This window comes from Hemiscyllium ocellatum, chromosome 50 (genome assembly GCF_020745735.1).
Source record: "Hemiscyllium ocellatum isolate sHemOce1 chromosome 50, sHemOce1.pat.X.cur, whole genome shotgun sequence".
In the NCBI taxonomy this organism is placed as follows: domain Eukaryota; kingdom Metazoa; phylum Chordata; class Chondrichthyes; order Orectolobiformes; family Hemiscylliidae; genus Hemiscyllium; species Hemiscyllium ocellatum.
In genome coordinates this window covers 5,619,176-5,640,382 of record NC_083450.1, presented here as the reverse complement: position 1 = coordinate 5,640,382, position 21,207 = coordinate 5,619,176, and the positions used below count along the sequence as shown (strand labels likewise).

Sequence of the window (21,207 nt, the reverse complement as noted above, 5' to 3'; positions counted from 1 at the left end):
AGGTTGTGGTGAAAAGGCGGCTCCTCTTGACCTGTACCTCAATGGGGGTAAAAACAATGACTGCAGATGCTGGAAACCAGATTCTGGATCAGTGGTGCTGGAAGAGCACAGCAGTTCAGGCAGCGTCCAATGAGCAGCGAAATCGACGTTTCGGGCAAAACCCCTTCATCGTCATTCCTGATGAAGGGCGTTTGCCCGAAACGTCGATTTCGCTGCTCGTTGGACGCTGCCTGAACTGCTGTGCTCTTCCAGCACCACTGATCCAGAATCTGTACCTCAGTGGGCCATCAGACATCTAGCAATGCCTTGTAGAGTTTGCATGCACCCACAGCCCCCTTGAGAGCCTCCGACTTGCATCAGGAGGGGGTCCCATCGCGGAGTCAGGGTGGAGCTGGGTCGTAGCCTCCCTGTCTCGCTACAACAGCGGGTGCCGTCGGCTCTGCCCTCACCTCCACCCTTAACTGTACCACACTGCATCGATGCAGCGCCTGCCTCATCCCTGGGGAGTTGCCTTTCATCCAGGTGGTGCAGTCCGCCCCTTTCAATCGCTCCCTGTTTGGCAAACCCAAGCCTGGACTTTGGGCTGTTAACTGCCAAGCGTTCTGCTGGAAAATCCCCTCGAATAATGTAAAAGGAATTTGCCATGGGCGCTGCAGGCTGGTGACCCTGCAGCACACTGCAGTGTTGTCTCTCGGTTACACCATCACTTCAATCCATGTTTCAGCTTTTGTTGTACGACGTATTGATAATCTCGATGAACGACAGAACAGACTCAATGGGCTGAACGGTCTACTTCTGCTTCTGTCATGTTAGGCAAGTTCAGGAGAAATATCTTTTCCCGGAAAATGGGGAGGGTTGGAGGGAGAACGGGGGACTCGCTCCCACAGGGAGTGGGGGGAGAGAATGGGGTCTCGCTCCCATGGGGAGTGGGGGGAGAGAATGGGGTCTCGCTCCCATGGGGAGTGGGGGGAGAGAATGGGGTCTCGCTCCCACAGGGAGTGGGGGGAGAGAATGGGGTCTCGCTCCCATGGGGAGTGGGGGGAGAATGGGGGGGCTCACTCCCACGGGGAGTGAGGAGGAGAATGGGGGACTCGCTCCCACGGGGAGTGAGGAGGAGAATGGGGGACTCGCTCCCACGGGGAGTGAGGAGGAGAATGGGGGACTCGCTCCCACGGGGAGTGAGGAGGAGAATGGGGGACTCGCTCCCACGGGGAGTGAGGGGAGAATGGGGGACTCGCTCCCACGGGGAGTGGGGGGAGAATGGGGGACTCGCTCCCACAGGGAGTGGGGGGAGAGAATGGGGTCTCGCTCCCATGGGGAGTGGGGGGAGAATGGGGGGACTCGCTCCCACGGGGAGTGAGGAGGAGAATGGGGGACTCGCTCCCACGGGGAGTGAGGAGGAGAATGGGGGACTCGCTCCCACGGGGAGTGAGGAGGAGAATGGGGGACTCGCTCCCACGGGGAGTGAGGAGGAGAATGGGGGACTCGCTCCCACGGGGAGTGGGGGGAGAATGGGGGGCTCGCTCCCACGGGGAGTGGGGGGAGAATGGGGGACTCGCTCCCACGGGGAGTGGGGGGAGAATGGGGGACTCGCTCCCACGGGGAGTGGGGGGAGAATGGGGGACTCGCTCCCACGGGGAGTGAGGGGGAGAATGGGGGACTCGCTCCCACGGGGAGTGGGGGGAGAATGGGGGACTCGCTCCCACGGGGAGTGAGGGGGAGAATGGGGGACTCGCTCCCACGGGGAGTGGGGGGAGAATGGGGGGCTCGCTCCCACGGGGAGTGGGGGGAGAATGGGGTCTCGCTCCCACAGGGAGTGAGGAGGAGAATGGGGACACGCTCCCACGGGGAGTAGGGGGAGAGAACGGGGGGGACCCATTCCCAGGAGGAGTGAAATGGGGAGTACGGGGGAACCCGCTCCCACAGGGATCTCTCAGACACCCTGCACCTCCCTGCCCAGGGCTCAGTTGGTTCAGGGTCGGGTTCTAGTTGAGGCGAGTGGGTGCTGTATGTGCAGCTGTCGGAGCACACGGAGCATACCTGCGGGTCTGAACTTCAGTCAGCGCTGCTTTTTGGGAGTGGGGGTGAAGAGGCTGACCTATTCCTGGTGACTTTCCACACTGTAGAGCAGTGATCTGCACGGGTGTGAGTGACTGCTGTGGAAGGTGTGTGTACACACACACCTCAGAACTGGGGTCTGCAGAGTGTTGGACAATACCCACCCCCCCCACTCACGCCACGCACACTGTTCAGATCTGAGCTGTCATGACTGTATTCTGACCTTGCCTTCCTGCTCTGACATTTCACCTCTGCTTTCTTGTCCATTTCCCGTCATCTGTCTGCACCGGCTCATCACCTTGTCCTCCCCTGGTCTGTGTTCTTCACCCTGCTCCTCCTCCCGCTGCGTTGTCTCCACCCAGACGAACTGTACGCTCAGAAACTCAAGTACAAGGCCATCAGCGAGGAACTCGACCACGCTCTCAATGACATGACCTCCATGTAAATACCCGTATTTTTCTGCCTTGCACCCCCCCGCCCTCCCCTGCATGTGTATCTAACCACGGCGCTCACATTCTCACTCACTGATGGCAGTGTGTGGTTGCTGTGTCGTGTGCTTCCTCCTAACTCTGCCCAGCCGCGGTGGGGGGTGACATAACCGGCGCCTGCAAGTGCCCACCGTGGAGAAAAAGCATCATGCCACACTGCACTCACTGTCTGCGTGTCAGCCACCAATACACAGATGCATCTGCCCACATCCCTCAGTTGAAAACGTTCGTGCCAACCTGGACCTTCACTCCTTTCAGACTGCTAGTGTATAGTTTTTCACCCAGGGACCAGTCCCAGGTGATCTGAGCCGTCGCACCCAGCCCCTTGTATTTCCAAAGCCCTCGATCCCTGCTGTCGCATTTCCGATCTCTCAGCAACGGGGGTTGGAAGTGTTTGACTCTTCTCTCTCGCGCACACAGGGACCCACTGTCTGTTCTCCAATCTCCCCAGCAATTGCCCAAAGGTCAGAAGGCTCGCTTTCCAAGATGGTGTACACATTATGGAACCGTCCAATGCAACAGGAAGTCACTCCCTTTCCCTATAACCCTGCACATAGATCATAGAGCAACACAGGAACAGGCCCTTTGTACCACCTCATCCGTGCTGACCATTCTAACCCAATCTCATCTGCCAGCACATGGTCTGTCTCTGTCTGTCCCTCCCTCCCTCTCTCTCTGGCCCTCCCTCGTTATCAGCCATGATCATATTGAATGGCGGTGCAGGCTCGAAGGGCTGAATGGCCTACTCCTGCACCTATTGTCTATCTGAATGCTTCTTCAACATTGCGATGTTGATCTGCTTCTCCCATCTCCCCAGCACTGCCCTGTGTGTTTAAAAAAAAATTGGCCCCTCACATCTTGACCCCTCTCCCCTTTAACCTAAGCCCTTTAGTGTTTGACATTGCCCCCCCCCCCCGGGTCTATCCACCCTATCCGTGCCCCTCGTGGTGTTTACATACTTGTATTGAGTTGCCTCTGACACCCAAGTGAAAGCGATCAGAGTGTGTCCAAACCCCTCCTTCCAGCTAATGCGCTCCAGTCCAGGCACTGTCTCTTCCCACTCGAGGGTTTCTAATTTCCCATTGAATCCACCCTTTGAGGCAGCATGTCCGAGGTCACAGTGATTGTCTCGCCTCCTCTCTTTCTCTCTCTCTCTCTCTCTCTCTTTCCCCTTTCTCTCTCTCTCTCTCTCTCTCTCTCTCTCTCTCTCTCTTTCCCCTTTCTCTCTCTCTCTCTTTCCCCTTTCTCTCTCTCTCTTTCTCTCTCTCTCTCTCTCTCTTTCCCCTTTCTCTCTCTCTCTCTCTCTCCCCTTTTTCTCTCTTTCTTTCCCCATTCTCTCTCTCTCTCTCTCTCTCCCTTCCCCCCCTCACTTTCTCCCCCCTCCCCCTCCCCCTCCCCCTCCCCTTCTGTCTGGTGGGAATGATTTCTCCTCCAGTCTACTGTTCATTGTAACTCCTGAGGAGCTGTCTTGCTGTGTCCCTCACTGGCTATGAGGATGGGAGGGGAGGTGCGCAGGTATTGTGCTCTAACCTGATGTGTATTGAGGATCTGGCGTGGGGTGACTGACTGACAGTGCGAGCGGGCGGGCGCTGTTCTAACCTTGTCTATCGCTGTCTTGCTGGAAAAACTAATAAATATTAGCGGCTCGAGTCTAACTGAGGAAGGTAGGATCTAAGACTGTCTCCTTAATCGGTCACCTCTGGCTGGAGTCCTCCCTTCCACATTAGATTGTTCTGTCTCGTCTCTTCTTCCCCCACGCCCCCAGCCTCCATCCCTAAATTAATGGGGAATTTCTTCCTGATGTTGGAGCAGGTTTGTGCTGCCTGAGCCTCTTTCCCCCCCCCCCCCCCCCCCCCCCCCATTGCGGTTACAGCCGACGGAGAACATTTCCTTCCATTTCCCACTGTCGTTGTGCAGTGGGCACGTCGGCCAGTTGACCCAGCAAGCTCCCACCAACAGCGGAGTGATGCCATGGCTTCAGGGCACCCCCTCCCCTGCCAGAGGTCCATTTGGTGCCGACCCTGCCCCTTCACTAACAGGTTTGGCAGCAGAGACCGTCAAGCAGAGCTCACGCTAGCAGCCCGCTGGCTCGGTGGTTAGCACTGTCACCTCTCAGCGCCAGGGGCCTGGGTTCGATTCCAGCCTCGGGGCAACTGTCTGCGTGGAGTTTGCGCATTCTCTGCCCGCGTCTGCGTGGAGTTTGCGCATTCTCTGCCCGCGTCTGCGTGGGTTTCCTCCCACAGTCCAAAGATGTGCAGATTAGGGTGGATTCACAGTCTGAATTCTATGGAGCAGGAAGATGACTGAAGTTGGATAGCGAGGAAATATGCCCTGTTCTGACTGTGGAGGATGAGGTATAGTTGTTAAAGGGGGCAGAGGAGATGCAGCAACGCTTTATTTCTTGCTAAAATTGCATTAACCTGTATATTCTCTGAGTGGCTTGTGCGTTTCTGAACGGCTTGGAGTGTTTGCCTGTGAAACCGTTTGTGCTTGGAGGACTGCAGTGTTTGAATTACGGCATGGTTTTCCAAAAAGAGAGATCAGTGTCTGCTTTCGGGCGCTGGGTTTACACCTGTTTTCAAAATACGGTGGTCCCTACCCTCTGTCTCACATCCAGGTTGCCACTCTGCCCCTTCAGCCTGTGCTGGCATGACTTTCCCTCCCCCAACCCTGGGGGGAGTGGCAAGGCCAGTATTTGTTGCTCCCCACTGCCCCTAAATCGCTCCTCCCAAGTGTCTCACCAGGTCAGAGGTGGGGGGGTCAGGTGTCCCTTGTAGACCCTGTCAGGGATAAGGAGGGCAGATTTCCTTCCCATATCAGTGAATGCACCATCACGGAGGCTGGTTTTCCATTCTGGGCTTTCACGTTCATCGGTTTGGAATTTTCTTTTTTAAACAAAACCCTGCTGCTGCTGTGTGGAGATTCGAACTGTTGTCTCCCCCCCCCAGAGTTACCAGCCTGGGCTTCTGATGGCTAGCCCCGGTGCTGTCACCACTCCTCCCCAGCAATTCCCGATAGCGCCGTGATCCAGTTCCCGGTGACCGGGAAGCTGCTTAATCTGCTTCGGTAAAGAACCCCCTAACCTGCAACCTCTCCCACCCCCCCCAGCCCCACCCCCCCCCACCCCCAGGCCTCGAAACCTAAAGGTCCTTTCTCACGTAAACAGAGGCAGACCTACTCAGGTAGTGCCACAGGGAGATCGGTCATCAATTCAAGACCCCCTCCCCAATTCCCTTGCCTCGAGAGCAAACTGATGTGGGATCCACGTTTCATGCCCAGGGAATCTGGACAGGTCGTGCAGCTAATCACCTGGATCAGTCAGCACCTCATATCATCTCTTCTCTCTCTCTCCACCCACCCCTTCCTCTTTCCTGCTTCCTTTTTTGTACAGATGATTCCAAAGCAGCGAGAATCTATCGCCCCCTCAGCTTTTCTTGGCGGCTCCTGCCTGCGGGACGTTGCTTTGCATCTGTGGCACGTGGGCAAACGCTCTCGCGCTCTCTGTGCGTCCCTCGTTTCTCTCAGCCACGTTTTCGCTCCGCTTGCCTGCTGCTGAGTGTGCCCTTTGTACTTTGCATTTCTTCAGTCTGGCCTCCCGTTCACCGTTCTGCGATGCCGTATTCTGTCTTGTCTTCCCTCCTCCAGCTCGCCGGCTGATTGTAATCATCTTCACCCCATTTTCCCCCCTCCCCCCAAGTCTGTGACACTTAATGCACCTCATCTTCCTGTCAGGACCCGAATAAAACATTTCAGCCCGTCTCGAGTCTCTGTTGTGTCCAAAGGTTTTACAAAGGTGCAGGGACAAGGGAGGGACAGACTGCATTTCTGCAGCAGCATGTTACTGCAGATGCTGGAAGCTTACCGAAAACACAACCAAAATGCTGGAAATCAGAGCGGGTCAGACAGCATCGGTGGGGGGAGAGGCACGTTGATGGGTTTTGAGATTTGTAGCTCAGGTTGAGGTTCTGAAGATAGGCTTGCTCGGTGAAATGGAAGGTTCGTTTTCAGACATTTCGTCACCATACTAGGTAACATCTTCAGTGAGCCTCCGGATAAAGCACTGCTGATGATTCCCACTTTCTATTTATATGTTTGGGTTTCTTTGGGTTGGTGATGTCATCTCCTGTGGTGATGTCATTTCCAATTCTTTTTCTCGGGGTGGTAGATGGGGGACTAACTCGATGTGTTTGTTCAGAGTTCTGGTTGGAATGCCATGCTTCCAGGAATTCTCGCGCATGTCTCTGTTTGACTTGTCCTAGGATGGATGTATTGTCCCAGTCGATGTGGTGTCTTTCCTTCCCTGTGTGTGAGGATACTAGTGAGAGAGAGTCATGTTGTTGTGGCTAGTTGGTGTCCATGTATCCTGGGGGCTAGTTTTCTGCCTGTCTGCCCAATGTAGGGTTTGTTACAGTCCTTGCACGGTATTTTATAAATGACATTAGTTTTGCTTGTTGTCTGTATAGGGGCTTTCAAGTTCATTAGCTGCTGTTTTAGTGTGTTGGTGGGTTTGTGGTCTACCATGATGCCAAGGGGTCTGAGTAGTACTGCTCATACAGACCCTATGCAGATAACGAGCAAAACTAATGTCATTTACAAAATACCGTGCAAGGACTGTAACAAACCCTACATTGGACAGACAGGCAGAAAACTAGCCCCCAGGATACATGAACACCAACTAGCCACAACGACATGACCCTCTCTCACTAGTATCTTTACATACAGATGAGGAAGGACACCACTTCGACTGGGACAACACATCCATCCTAGGACAAGCCAAACAGAGACCCGCGCGAGAATTCCTAAAAGCATATGGCATTCCAACTGGAACTCGACCAACAAATACATCAATTTGGACCTGATTTACCACCCTCTGAGAGGGGAAAAAAAAACAAGTAATGACATCACCATAGGAAATGACATCATCAACCCAAACTTCTCAATAGAAAGCAGGAATCAACAGTAATGCTCCGGCCAGAGGCGCTCTGAAGATGTTACCTCGTATGGTGACGAAATATCTGAAAAAGGAACCTTCCAGCTCACTGAACAAACCTACATCCAGGACAAGTTAATGTTGTAAATCCAGCTGACCCTTCATCAGACCTTGACGTGCGATTTGGAAGGGGTGGGCAACATTTATGCAGGAGTGGGAGGTAGGGTGCGGGGGAAGAAAGGATGGTGACAGTTCAGATGAAGTGATTGGAATGTGAGAATGGCAGAACGATGGTGTGGCTGACTGCCAGGCTGGGGAGGGCTGACACGACACTGTGACAGAGAACGAGACAAGTAAAGCTGAAAGAACTGTGAGATTTGAAAGTGTTGAATTCAAGTCCAAGAAGGCGGTAAGGTGGCTGTTTTGAGGAGGAGAGATTGCTGCGCCAGTTTGTGCTGAGCGCCCCTGGAGCAGTGCAGCATTGTCAGGGACAGACACGCGGGCACGTGTTAAAAAGACCGCTACGGGAAGGGCAGGGGAAGCCCTCCGCAAAGCGGACCGCTTCTGTAGCACCATTCACAACTTACTCCCTTCCCCACAGCGACTTGAAGCCGGGTTTCTATTTTCTCGGAGACGTATAAGTCGCTCGTGGGGGACAGGCAGCCAACAAGGTGTGCACAGCGAGATCCTGCAAACAGCAACGGGAGCGTGTCCTTGACTGTGATTGAGTGGGAAATACTGATCTGAGCACAAGCGTGTGAGACTTGACCGAAAGAGGGTGGGTAGGGGGTGGGGGTAACGTCAGTGGCTGGAGCTGCCAAGGGAGCTGTGGGTGAGCTGCAGGCTCAGCAGGTATCCCAGTGTAAACCAGCTAGCCTTGCCATCTCATGAGCCTGTCCATTCACAGTCCTGCTCCTTGCAGGCAGCTTTTCATTTACTCCTTTTGAAACACCGTTCAGAAAATTCTAAGTGTTAATCTTTTACAGGTTAGATTCAACACATCCTGGCTGTCTTCTCTATCCCTGTCTTTCTGTCTGTCCCTCTCTCTGTGTGTCCCTTTCCTATCCCGTCCCATCCCTCTCATCTCTAGACCAGAAGCGTTATTTGAGACAGAGGCGATGGTCACTATATTTCCCAGCATGCTGGAGAAGGTTAAGAGAGTGGTTGTTATAATAGAGACCTATTGGAGCTTTGCTAGGAAAAATGGTTTAGAAATTCTGGACAGTTTTGGAAGAGAGGGGAATGGAGGACAGTACAGCACAGCACCGGAACAGGCTGTTCGGCCCATCAATCCCATGCTGACACATGATGCCTGTCTACACTGAAAGCCTCCATGTGGCCCCCATCTCTCTGTTCCCTCCCTATTCATGTTTCTGTCAAGATGCCTCCTAAATATTGCTATTGGATCTCCTTCTATTCACCTCAGACGCACTTTACCACCCTTTCAACTCCTTTAAACGTCCCCCTTTTGCCTTCATGTCCCCCAGTAATTGACGTTTCTCCCCATGCCTCTTGTAATTTTGTAAATATCTGTCAGGCTCCCCTTCCGTCTCTGACGTTCAAATACAAACAAACAGTCATACAGCTCAGAAACAGCCCTTCGGCCCAACCAGTCTGTGCTGACCGTAATCCCAAACTAAACTAGCCCTGCCTGCCTGCTCCTGGCCCACGTTCCTCCAAACCTTTCCTGTTCACGCCTTTTTAAATGTTTATAACTGTACCCACATCCCCACCACTTCCTCTGGGTTCCCATCCCACTTGGGAACCACTCCGTGTAAAAATGCACTCTTAAAATCTTTCTCCTTCTGCCCTGAAAATATCACCCCTAATCCTGAGATCATCCGAGTAAAAGCCACACCTGCCCTTCACCTCTTCTGTGTCCCTCATGATCTTGATAAGGTCACCCCTCAGCCTCCTCCGCTCCAGTGAGAAAGTCTGCAGCACCTTCCCCCCTCCCCCCCCAATAACTCAAACCCTCCACTCCCAGCAACATCCTGTTCAATCTCTCCTCCCAGCTAATACCCTCCAAAACCAGGCCACAAAACATCCTGACAAACCTTTACTGTGCCCTCTCCACATCCTCCAGCTAACGTGATCACCGCTGTATGCAAGATCTGAAAATGTGTTGCTGGAAAAGCGCAGCAGGTCAGGCAGCATCCAAGGAACAGGAAATTCGACGTTTCGGGCATAAGCCCTTCATCAGGAATCAAGATCCCAAATTGTGGAATATTGAAATCCACCATATCAAATGGCCTGACGTTCTGTACAGCACCAACGTGACGTGCCAATTTTTATACTCTATGCCCTGACCAATGAGGGCAAGTATGCGATAAGCTGCCCTGATCACCTTATGTTGCCACTTCAGGGAGCTGTGGACCCATCTGCCTGAATCCCTCTTATGTCAGGGATCTGCCATTTACTGTATACCTCTCTCCTGCATTAGACCTTCCAAACTGTATCACCTCACATTGGTCTGTATTAAATTCCATCTCTCTGTCCAGAGTCCCCTGCCTACCTATAATCCTGGGACGATTCTCCTTATTATCTGCAGATCCCCTAATCTTTGTGTCGTCTATGAATTTACTAATCAGATCATCTACGTTCTCCTCCAAATCATTTATATAATTTTACAAGGGGGCCAGCACTGGACCCTGGGAAACGCCACTGGTCATATCTCCAGTCAGGGAAAAAAAAACACCCTTCCCATTGCTACACGATCAGCTCTGACTAAGCCATTCTGTCTCCCTCTTATGATGTCCCCTTTTATCTACCAGCCTGCCATGAGGGACATATCAAAGGCCCTTGCTCTCCTTATCACTGACATCATGCCCACTGGCCTGTAATTTCCTGCATTATCCCTGTTGCTCTTAATAAACAAGGAAACACCACTGACCATTCTCCATTCCTCTCAGCCCTCTTCTGGGACCAAACAGGATACATTATTCAGTTACGATACGGGATGATTAAAGGGTATGGGGAGAGAGTGGGGCAGTGAGATACGTTTGGGGATTGTTTCATGGGCAATGGCTATCCATTCCCAAACTAATCCCACTGCCCCCCTCTCTCCCCATAGCCCTGCGTCACTACCTCCCCATAGCAATCCCCAAACTAATCCCACTGCCCCCCTCTCTCCCCATAGCCCTGCGTCACTACCTCCCCATAGCAATCCCCAAACTAATCCCACTGCCCCCCTCTCTCCCCATAGCCCTGCGTCACTACCTCCCCATAGCAATCCCCAAACTAATCCCACTGCCCCCCTCTCTCCCCATAGCCCTGCGTCACTACCTCCCCATAGCAATCCCCAAACTAATCCCACTGCCCCCCTCTCTCCCCATAGCCCTGCGTCACTACCTCCCCATAGCAATCCCCAAACTAATCCCACTGCCCCCCTCTCTCCCCATAGCCCTGCGTCACTACCTCCCCATAGCAATCCCCAAACTAATCCCACTGCCCCCCTCTCTCCCCATAGCCCTGCGTCACTACCTCCCCATAGCAATCCCCAAACTAATCCCACTGCCCCCCTCTCTCCCCATAGCCCTGCGGCACTACCTCCCCATAGCAATCCCCAAACTAATCCCACTGCCCCATTCTGTGTCAATCCCCAAACTAATCCCACTGCCCTGCTCTCTCCCCATAGCCCTGCATCGATCCCCGAACTAATCCCACTGCCCCCTTCTCTCTCCATAGCCCTGCGTCAATCTCCAAACTAATCCCACTGCCCTGCTGTTTCCCCATAGCCCAGTGAGCTACACACTGGCACTACCTCCCCATAGCAATCCCCAAACTAATCCCACTGCCCCATTCTGCGTCAATCCCCAAACTAATCCCACTGCCCTGCTCTCTCCCCATAGCCCTGCATCGATCCCCGAACTAATCCCACTGCCCCCCCTCTCTCCCCCCATAGCTCTGCGTCAATCTCCAAACTAATCCTACTGCCCTGCTCTCTCCCCATGGTCCTGCGTCAATCTCCAAATTAATCCCACTGCCCCGCGCTCTCCCAATAGCCTGTATCAATCCCCAAACTAATGCCACTGTCTTTCCCCCTAGCTCTGAATGTGGACAGGGGTAGTGCCAGTGTGTACTGAGCTTTCTCATGGTACTTTAGCCTTCTGGGTGTGCTATGCAGCAGTTTCAGAGCTGGCGTGGCATTGGTGGCTGGTGTTCTAACAAAAAAAAACCCGCCATTTAAAAATGCCTGTGAGCCTTGAGATAAATTAGCCAGTGAGGGGAACACGCCAACCGCACGCATTATTTAAATGAAACATCTTGTACCAAAGGCTGAGAAAGATTGTATTTCCTGGGGCTACTGTTAAATAAAGACATCTTCTCTGAGCCCAGGAACGAAGGCAGGAGTTGGGGCTGTTTTAAATCATGAGGGGCATGGGTAGGGTTAATAGCCAAGGTCTATCCCCCTGGGGTAGGAGAGTCCAAAACTAGAGGGGCATCGGTTTAAGATGAGAGGGGAAAGATCGAAAGGCAACTTTTTCACGCAGAGGGTGGTACGTGTATGGAATGAGCTGCCAGAGGAAGTGGTGGAGGCTGGTACAATGACAACATTTAAAAGGCACCTGGATGGGGACATGAATAGGAAGGGTTTAGAGGGATATGGGCCAGGTGCTGGCAAACGGGACTGGATTAATTTAGTGTATCTGGTCAGCACGGATGAATTGGACAGAAGGGTCTGTCCCTGTGCTGTACATCTCTCTGACTAAACTGAAGACCCTCACCCTGGCTCCCGTTCTGGGAAATTCCTCCCCCCCCCCCCCCCCCCTTCTCTATGGATCTCAACTTGAAATAAAACCCAGCCCAAGGACTGACCAGGCATTCAGCAAGGTTAGAGTTTGGCACATTTCCTCTTGTACGCCCCGCCTCAAATAAAAGTGAGGATCTTGTCTGCTTTTTATTGTAAAATATAAAATATTCCCACAAGAGCTCTGCAGTAACAAAATTCCAGATTCAATCCCCTTGGGGAGAAGGGGTTCCTCCCGATCTGTCTTCAGCAGGGTAAACCTGACTGTTTGATGATACGCCCTGGTCCTAGACACCCGCGTGCTGCCACACACACACACGGGAAACATCTCCACATGTCCCCTGTCAATTCCCCCTCCACACGAATCTTGTATGTTTCAGAAATAATGAGCAGCAGCGTGGAGGACTCAACATTGAGTTCTCCAATTGCAAATAACCTCCCTCCCTATCTCCCCCCTCCCCCTGCCTTCCACTCCTTCCAGCCACCAACCGGATTCATTCCTCCCATTGACCAACCGGGTCATTCCCTCTACCTGTCTTCACCTATCCCCACTTCACCACCTTGTCCCTACCACCCCCTTTCTCTGCAGCTCCCCCCCCCCCCAACACCCACCTCCCAGTCCTGAAGAAGGGTTACACCCCGAAACATCGGCTTCTCCACCTCCTGATCTGCCTGACTTGCCATGTTCTTCCAGCCTCCTGCCTGGCTACCTCAGAGATTATGAGGGGACAGAGATACGCTGTTGAGGAAGGACTGTTCCCCTTGGTGGAGGGATCGGTGATGAGTAGGTGTAGATTTAAGGGAGAAGGTTCAAGGGGGATGTGAATTCATTCTCACCCAGAGGGTGGTGGGAATCTGGAACATACAGTCTGTGAGGCTGGTGGAGGAAGAAAGTACGTGAACAGGTTTGGACAGGTATGGACCAGGACCAGGGAGAGAGGTGGGATTGGTTTAGATTGGGATTATGTTCAGTACGGACTGATTGGACCGATGGGTCTATTTCCGCCCTGTAACTATGCCAGTGCTACGGGGCAAATGGGACTGGGATATTTGGAGGGGGATTTCAACCCAGTGGGCCGAACGGCCTTCGCCGGTGCTGTGTAGAACCTCTGTGACTCAGAGGGTGGGGTGGGGAGGGAATACTGCCTCGCCACCTGGCCCAGGTCTTTGTGGTGCCAACCTCTAATTGTCGCCCTCCCATGCCCACAGATAAGCTGTGCCAGACCAAAGAGGAGAACATGAACATGCACCAGATGTTGGACCAGACTCTGCAGGAGCTTGACCATTTATGAAGCGTCGCCCTTCGTTTGGTCGTCGCGTCTGGCTTGCCCTGACTCCCCACCCTGTACCTCAAACGCCAATGCCCCCCTCACCTCCTACTCTCGCTTTCCCCGCTCTCTAACCCCCCCCCCACCCCTGTGTCAAAGGTCACCTGCGTTGCCAGGCAGATCAGTGGGAGCTGGCTGCAGAGCTTAGCAGGTCACCGGCCGCTGGATCTGTTTCGACAGCGCGGTCATTTCTTCCCTTGGTTGTCGTTAATCTTCCACCCTCGTCTCAAACCTTCTTAGGGGAGTGTGTCGACCCTGCCCTCCCACTCCACATTCCCAGCAGGGGAATGGGGAGGCTGGGTGGTGCTTTCGGGAAAATCCCAGGGATGCAGGTGGAAGGAAGGCAGACGAGATTTGACAGGGTACAGTTTTGTGAAGAATTCCAGTCAGTCCATTCTCGCCGTAGCTCGCTGAGTGGACTCTGCGGCGCTCCCCCCCCCCCCCCCCCCCCCCCCCACATGAATTGATTTGGATCTGAACGTCTGTCTGTCTTCTTCCTCACACCCACCCATCCCTGCTGTCCCGGGTGCAGAGAAAGATCTGAAGACGGAAATGGTGTGGCACCTTTTGGAATCCAGTTAACAGGCAGCTAGTAACAAACCGACTGCCAGTAACCTGCACCTTCTGCCCCTTGACTTACTGCCCAGATGGACGCCACCATCAGCCCCTTGACTTACTGCCCAGATAGACTGCAGCGTCAGCCCCTTGACTTACTGCCCAGATAGATGCCAGTGTCTGCCCCTTGACGTACTGCCCAGATAGATGCCAGTGTCAGCCCCTTGACTTACTGCCCAGATAGACGCCAGCGTCAGCCCCTTGACTTACTGCCCAGATAGACGCCAGTGTCAGCCCCTTGACTTACTGCCCAGATAGACGCCAGCGTCAGCCCCATGACTTACTGTCCAGATAGACGCCATCAGCCCCTTGACTTACTGCCCAGATAGATGCCAGTGTCAGCCCCTTGACTTACTGCCCAGATAGACGCCATCAGCCCCTTGACTTACTGCCCAGATAGACGCCAGTGTCAGCCCCTTGACTTACTGCCCAGATAGATGCCACCATCAGCCCCTTGACTTACTGCCCAGATAGACGCCAGCGTCAGCCCCTTGACTTACTGCCCAGATAGATCCCAGTGTCAGCCCCTTGACTTACTGCCCAGATAGATGCCACCATCAGCCCCTTGACTTACTGCCCAGATAGATGCCAGTGTCAGCCCCTTGACTTACTGCCCAGATAGACGCCAGTGTCAGCCCCTTGACTTACTGCCCAGATAGATGCCACCGTCAGCCCCTTGACTTACTGCCCAGATAGATGCCAGTGTCAGCCCCTTGACTTACTGCCCAGATAGACGCCAGTGTCAGCTCCTTGACTTACTGCCCAGATAGACGCCAGCGTCAGCCCCTTGACTTACTGCCCAGATAGATGCCACCATCAGCCCCTTGACTTACTGCCCAGATAGACGCCAGTGTCAGACCCTTGACTTACTGCCCAGATAGATGCCACCATCAGCCCCTTGACTTACTGCCCAGATAGACGCCAGTGTCAGCTCCTTGACGTACTACCCAGATAGACGCCAGCGTCAGCCCCATGACTTACTGCCCAGATAGATACCATACCTGACAGCCAGAACTTCAAACCCTCTCCAGCCCCTCTTGTGCTCTGTGCCAACAGCCCAGAGTCTGGTATGGTGAGGTCTTCCAGTGCCAAAGTCGCTTTGTGTTTCAAGGGTCCATGGTGATTGCGGGGCACCAGAGACCCGGTGGCTTGTCGGGTATAAACGGACTCTCTCCCAGCCCGATACACGAGAGTTACTGTGAGTGGATTATCGGGACTACCCCGTTTCCCCACCTTTCTCAACCTGCTCCTGCCAAAGTCAGTCTCTCGTTCTGCACGAGAGAATCCAGTGCCATTTCAACAGTCAGTATTGAGATGGTTAGCCAAGCCCCCGCTCCCTCTGCTCTGCCCCCTGTTTGGGATGCAGTTAGAATCATGGAGATGTGCAGCACAGAAACAGACCCTTCGGTCCAACTTGTCCATGCCGACCAGATATCCCAGCCCAATCTAGTCCCATTTGCCAACACCTTGCCCGTATCCCTCCAAACCTTCCTATTCATGTCCCCATCCAGATGTCTTTTAAATGCTGTAATTGTACCAGCCTCCACCACTCCCTCTGGCAGCTCATTCCACACACATACCACCCTCTGTGTGAAAAAGTTACCCCTCAGGTCCCTTTTAAATCTTTCCCCTCTCACCCTAAACTGATGCCCCTCTAGATCTGGACTCCCCCACCCCTGGTCTATTTACCCAATCGATGCCCCTCATGATTTTATAAACTCCTATCAGGTCACCCCTCCACCTCTGACGCTCCAGGGAAAACCTACTAATGGGACCAGGTCTTCCAAACTGGACTGGACAGGAGCTGATGGCTCAACAGCACAGCCCCCTAGTGGGCAGGCTTCACATTGCAGCCGTCCCTCTCACTGTCGCACCGGCACCCCGAATTCTGCAGGAGGCTGGGGGTGTTGCGGGCCGGGAGGTTGGCAGGACCGACCCCACGCTTTCCGTTCCTCTGAGCTTGCTGTTTGGGTCAAAATGAAGGAAAGGGTGGGGCTCCCAGTCTGAACCTCTCTGCACCCAAACCTCCCTGCTCAAGCACGGGTGCAAGTTGGGAAAAATAATCAAAGAATCCCTTCAGTGCGCAATAAGGCCCTTAGGCCCAACCAGTCCATACTGACCCTCCAAAACCACCCACCCCATCCTATTATCTTATATTTACCCCGACTAATGCACCTAACCAACACAACCCTGGGCACTACGGGACAATTTAGCATGGCCAACCCACCCTAACCTGCACATCCCTGGGCACTATGGGACAATTTAGCATGGCCAACCCACCCTAACCTGCACATCCCTGGGCACTATGGGACAATTTAGCATGGCCAACCCACCCTAACCTGCACATCCCTGGGCACTACGGGACAATTCCCCATGGCCAACCCACCCTAACCTGCACATCCCTGGGCACTTTGGGACAATTTGGCATGGCCAATCCACCCTAACCTGCACATCCCTGGGCACTATGGGACAATTTAGCATGGCCAACCCACCCTAACCTGCACATCCCTGGGCACTACGGGACAATTCCCCATGGCCAACCCACCCTAACCTGCACATCCCTGGGCACTATGGGACAATTTAGCATGGCCAATCCACCCTAACCTGCACATCCCTGGGCACTATGGGACAATTTAGCATGGCCAATCCACCCTAACCTGCACATCCCTGGGCACTACGAGACAATTTAGCATGGCCAATCCACCCTAACCAGCACATTCCTGGACACTATGGGACAATTTCCCATGGCCAATCCACCCTAACCTGTACATCCCTGGACACTACGGAACAATTTCCCATGGCCAATCCATCCTATACTGCACATCTCAGGACACTATGGGACAATTTAGCATGGCCAATCCACCCTAACCTACAAGTCCCAGGGCACCATGGGTAATTTACATAGCCAATCCATCCTAACATGCTCATCTTTGGACTATGGGAGGAAACCCACGCAGACGCGAGGAGCATGTGCAAGCTCCAAACAAGACAGTCGGCTGAGGCTGGAATCAAACCCAGGTCCCAGACGCTGAGAGGCAGCGGTGCTAATGATGGTGCCACGATGCTGCCCTCCAAGTCACCTGAATAGCAGCCAAAGCACCAAGCAACAGTGATGTAGTCCAGCTAGACTTCGATTGAGGAGGGAAGACTTTGAGGAAGAGGATTATAGTTGGAAGTATCCACCTTCTCACAGCATGAACCAAACCACACAGGGAAGAGGGATGTTTTGCCAACTCTGTACTCCGGTGTCCTTATTAATTAAAGCAAGCCAACGGTGTCTGTGTTCCCCTCTCCCACCCATTGCTTTGCCACTATCCTTCCTGGTCTGTACCCACTGCCAAAGCGCTTGACATTCAAAGCCAAGCACCTGGTCAGGTCCTGAAAAAAATCTTTTTTTTTAAAAAAAAGCAGCTACGATATTTTTATACTTCAGGTCTTAAATATAAAAGAGAAGGTATTTATTTGAAACTGTATGTAAAAATGAATTAAATTAGACCCATCCTCTGCAGGCGAGACATCAGGATTTTAAATGTGCACAATTTGATCATGGGCCAATCAACTGGATCTGTCCTCAGGAGAATAAAAATTGGTGTAATGATTTGTTTTTGTTTAAAAAATATAGTTTACAGGAGAGGACCAATCTCTGGTATTTGTGGCAATGTATTCTAACAGGCTTTGATTTTAATAAAGCATATATCTGCTCTAGAGTGAATGTTCTTTCATTTCAGCTTATCCTTGGAAGTACTAGCTTTCAGAGCGCTGCTTCTTCATTGTCACTAGTTACCTGATGAAGGAGCAGCGCTCGGAAAGCTAATGCTTCCAAATAAACCTGTTGGACTATAACCTGGTGTGGTGTGATTTTCAACATTGTCCATCCCAGTCCAACACGGGCTCCTCCACATCACACCTCTTTAGTTAGCTATACTTTTACTGCAGCAAGTTTACTATCAGACACTGATAGTAAACTTTACTCTCAGCATCTTCTGGTCGTTAGGTTTGAATAGGAACATTCACACGGAACCTATACAATAGCTGCAGCATCACTTAGATAGAGGAAGGCACACACACACACAGGATGCGCAAACGGAGTTAGATAGAGAGTAAAGCTCTCTCTCAAACTGAAATTAAAGCTCCATCTAATCACAACTGAACTGAATAAAGACCTTCACAACCAGGGATGAGGAGCCTTCAAGTCATCAAACTATACAACGTCTTCACGATTAAACATTGTGTGGTGATACATTCATGGTACTGTGTGATTGATTGCTAATTTCCTATCATTCAGGCAGTGTCTGTGGCCAACACCACCACCAGTAACTAGGCAGAATCACATTGACCCACGTCCCTCCTTTTAAGATTTGATTCCCGACAGTGTGGAAACAGGCCCTTTGGCCCAACAAGTCCACACCGACCCTCCAAAGAGCACCCCATCCTGACTAATGCACCTAACACTATGGCAATTTAGTATGGCCAATTCACCTAACCTGCTCATCTTTGGACTGTGGGAGGAAACCCACACAGACACAGGGAGAATGTGCAAACTCCACACAGAGAGTTGCCTGGGGCAGGAATTGAACCCGGGCCCCGTGAGGCAGCAGTGCTAACCACTGAGCAAAACCATAATCCTTTAAACTGAGTTGTAATATAGTTTTCCACACCCTGTAGCTGATGCTCAGGGGGTAGTGGAAGTTAACGAATTGGATGTTGATAACATCAAGTTTACGAATGAACTTGCAAGTTGCATTTGGTGCTTTGCAGCAAATATTTTCAGGGATTTCCATTGGACATTCGTTTGTAAGAGGCCCACAGCTATGTTAATTCTTCCCTGCCTTTACTGTGTGTGATAAAACGTGAAGCTTTGAGAGCAGAAGCTGTCATGGAATTTGGGACCGTAACATAACTGAAATACCAGCAGAACTTGGCAACTTAAAGAGCTGTGCAATTTTTTAAAAAGCTGTGCGATAGAATGCTGCGTTTCAAAAGGCACGAGGGGGGTAAATTCACAACGGAGTGGCACATAGATTAAGGAAATGCTGCTGGCCAATACCTTCTGCAGACAGGCAGGAGGCTGGAAGAACACAGCTAGCCAGGCAGCATCAGGAGGTGGAGAAGTCAATATTTCTAGTGTAACCCTTCTTCAGGACTGGGGCTGGGGATGAGGGGAGATGCAGATAAAGGGGGTGGGGGTGTGAGGGAGGGTTTGGGTTAGGAAAGGGGGATAGGTGAACACAGGTTGCTCGGTGGGAGGAATGAATCAGGTTGGGAGCTGGAAGGGAGGGTTGGTCAGGGAGAGGGGCTATTAAAAATAAATTGGGGGATGGGAAGGGCGGTTATTTGAAACTGGAGAACTCAACAAGGTAAAAACAATGACTGCAGATGCTGGAAACCAGATTCTGGATTAGTGGTGCTGGAAGAGCACAGCAGTTCAGGCAGCATCCAAAGTGCAGCGAAATCGACGTTTCGGGCAAAAGCCCTTCATCAGGAATAAAGGCAGTGAGCCTGAAGGGTGGAGAGATAAGCTAGAGGGGGGTGGGGTGGGGAGAAAGTAGCATGGTGTACAATGGGTGAGTGGGGGAGGGGATGAAGGTGATAGGTCAGGGAGGAGAGGGTGGAGTGGATAGATGGAAAAGGAGATAGGCAGGTAGGACAAGTCCAGACAAGTCATGGGGACAGCGCTGAGCTGGAAGTTTGGAACTAGGGTGAGGTGGGGGAAGGGGAAATGAGGAAACTATTGAAGTCCACTTTGATACCCTGGGGTTGAAGTGTTCTGAGGCAGAAGATGAGGTGTTCTTCCTCCAGGCGTCTGGTGGTGAGGGAGTGACGGTAAAGGAGGCCCAGGACCTCCATGACCTCGGCAGAGTGAGAGGGGGAGTTGAAATGTTGGGCCACGGGGCGATGTGGTTGATTGGTGCGGGTGTTCCGGAGATGTTCCCTAAAGCGCTCTGCTAGGAGGCGCCCAGTCTCCCCAATGTAGAGGAGACCGCATCGGGAGCAACGGATAAAATAAATGATATTAGTGGATGTGCAGGTAAAACTTTGATGGATGTGGACGTTGAGTCCTGCAGGCGGTAGGCTGCCCAGGCTGAAGATGAGGTGTTGTTCCTCCAATTTGTGGTCTGATTTGCTGTGGTAATGGAGGAGACTGAGGACAGTCTTGTCAGAAAGGGAGTGGGAAGGGGAATAAAAATGGGTGCCCCTCTCCCTACCCCAAGCCCTTCTTCCCAGCCCTGAAGAAGGGTTACACCCAAAATGTCGACCTCTCCACCTCCTGATGCTGCCTGGCTCGCTGTGTTCTTCCAGCCTCCTGCTTGTCTACCTCGGATTCCAGCACCTGCAGATTTTTTTTTGTAACTCTTCCCTGCCAATACCTTCTGATTGGTTGAATTATAGATCGAGTGTGTGTCTGGGTAGCTGAGAGACAAACTTCCAGAGTATGTGAACAGAAAGCATCTCTCTCTCTCTCTCCATTTGTGTGGGCAAAGGCAATACACAGAAGAGCTGAACAAAAAGACTTTGAGCAAAAGAGCTCGGTCCACTTGATAAACGATCAAGTTGAAGCAACAGTCATCCTACAGAGGACAGCATGTTGCCCAATGAATAACCATGTCCAATTTTACACTGGACATCTGATCTTCACCATGTTTGGTCTGCCTACATTCTTCACTCGCCATCGCATGTGCATCCTTCTTAACTGTGATTGCGTGTTTGGGGTCTTGAAGGGGCAGACTTGTTACTTTTTCTCTTACTGACGAAACTTGGTGTGAGTTGTTGTCCCGAATAACAGTCAGTCAGACAAACCGGTCATTTCGTTGGGTCTGAATTGGTGATGGTTTGTGGAACGCTGAATTTTAGAATAAGTAGCTTTTATTGTCATGTGTACTCAAGTGCAGTGTCACAACAATTGGCATACCCTTGCCAGTTAAGTTGTAACAGCTACCAGTTCTCATGAATTTGAAAAGTGTCCTTTTGTCTCTTTCATTTGAAAGGAGTCAGGTCCTGCATTTTAAGTCTTGCAATAGCATGAATGTTTCACCAGAT

At 52.2% G+C, this 21,207-nt stretch overlaps 1 protein-coding gene across 6 annotated transcripts in view; it reads left to right on the top strand.

The window, feature by feature from the left end:
- The window catches only part of LOC132805620 (tropomyosin alpha-3 chain), a 69,769-nt gene extending 55,770 nt beyond the window's left edge, over positions 1 to 13,999 (top strand). For 4 of the 6 annotated variants that reach the window (XM_060820790.1, XM_060820789.1, XM_060820794.1 and 1 more), the window contains 2 exons: positions 2,421 to 2,499; positions 5,938 to 6,304. In XM_060820790.1, the coding sequence (XP_060676773.1) occupies positions 2,421 to 2,499; positions 5,938 to 5,941 (83 nt within the window). In that variant the 3' untranslated portion in view covers positions 5,942 to 6,304. Of the gene's footprint in view, positions 1 to 2,420; positions 2,500 to 5,937; positions 6,305 to 13,435 lie in introns of those variants that run through there. The other 2 variants (XM_060820791.1, XM_060820793.1) reach the window with 1 other exon arrangement.
- Positions 14,000 to 21,207: the final 7,208 nt, after the last annotated feature.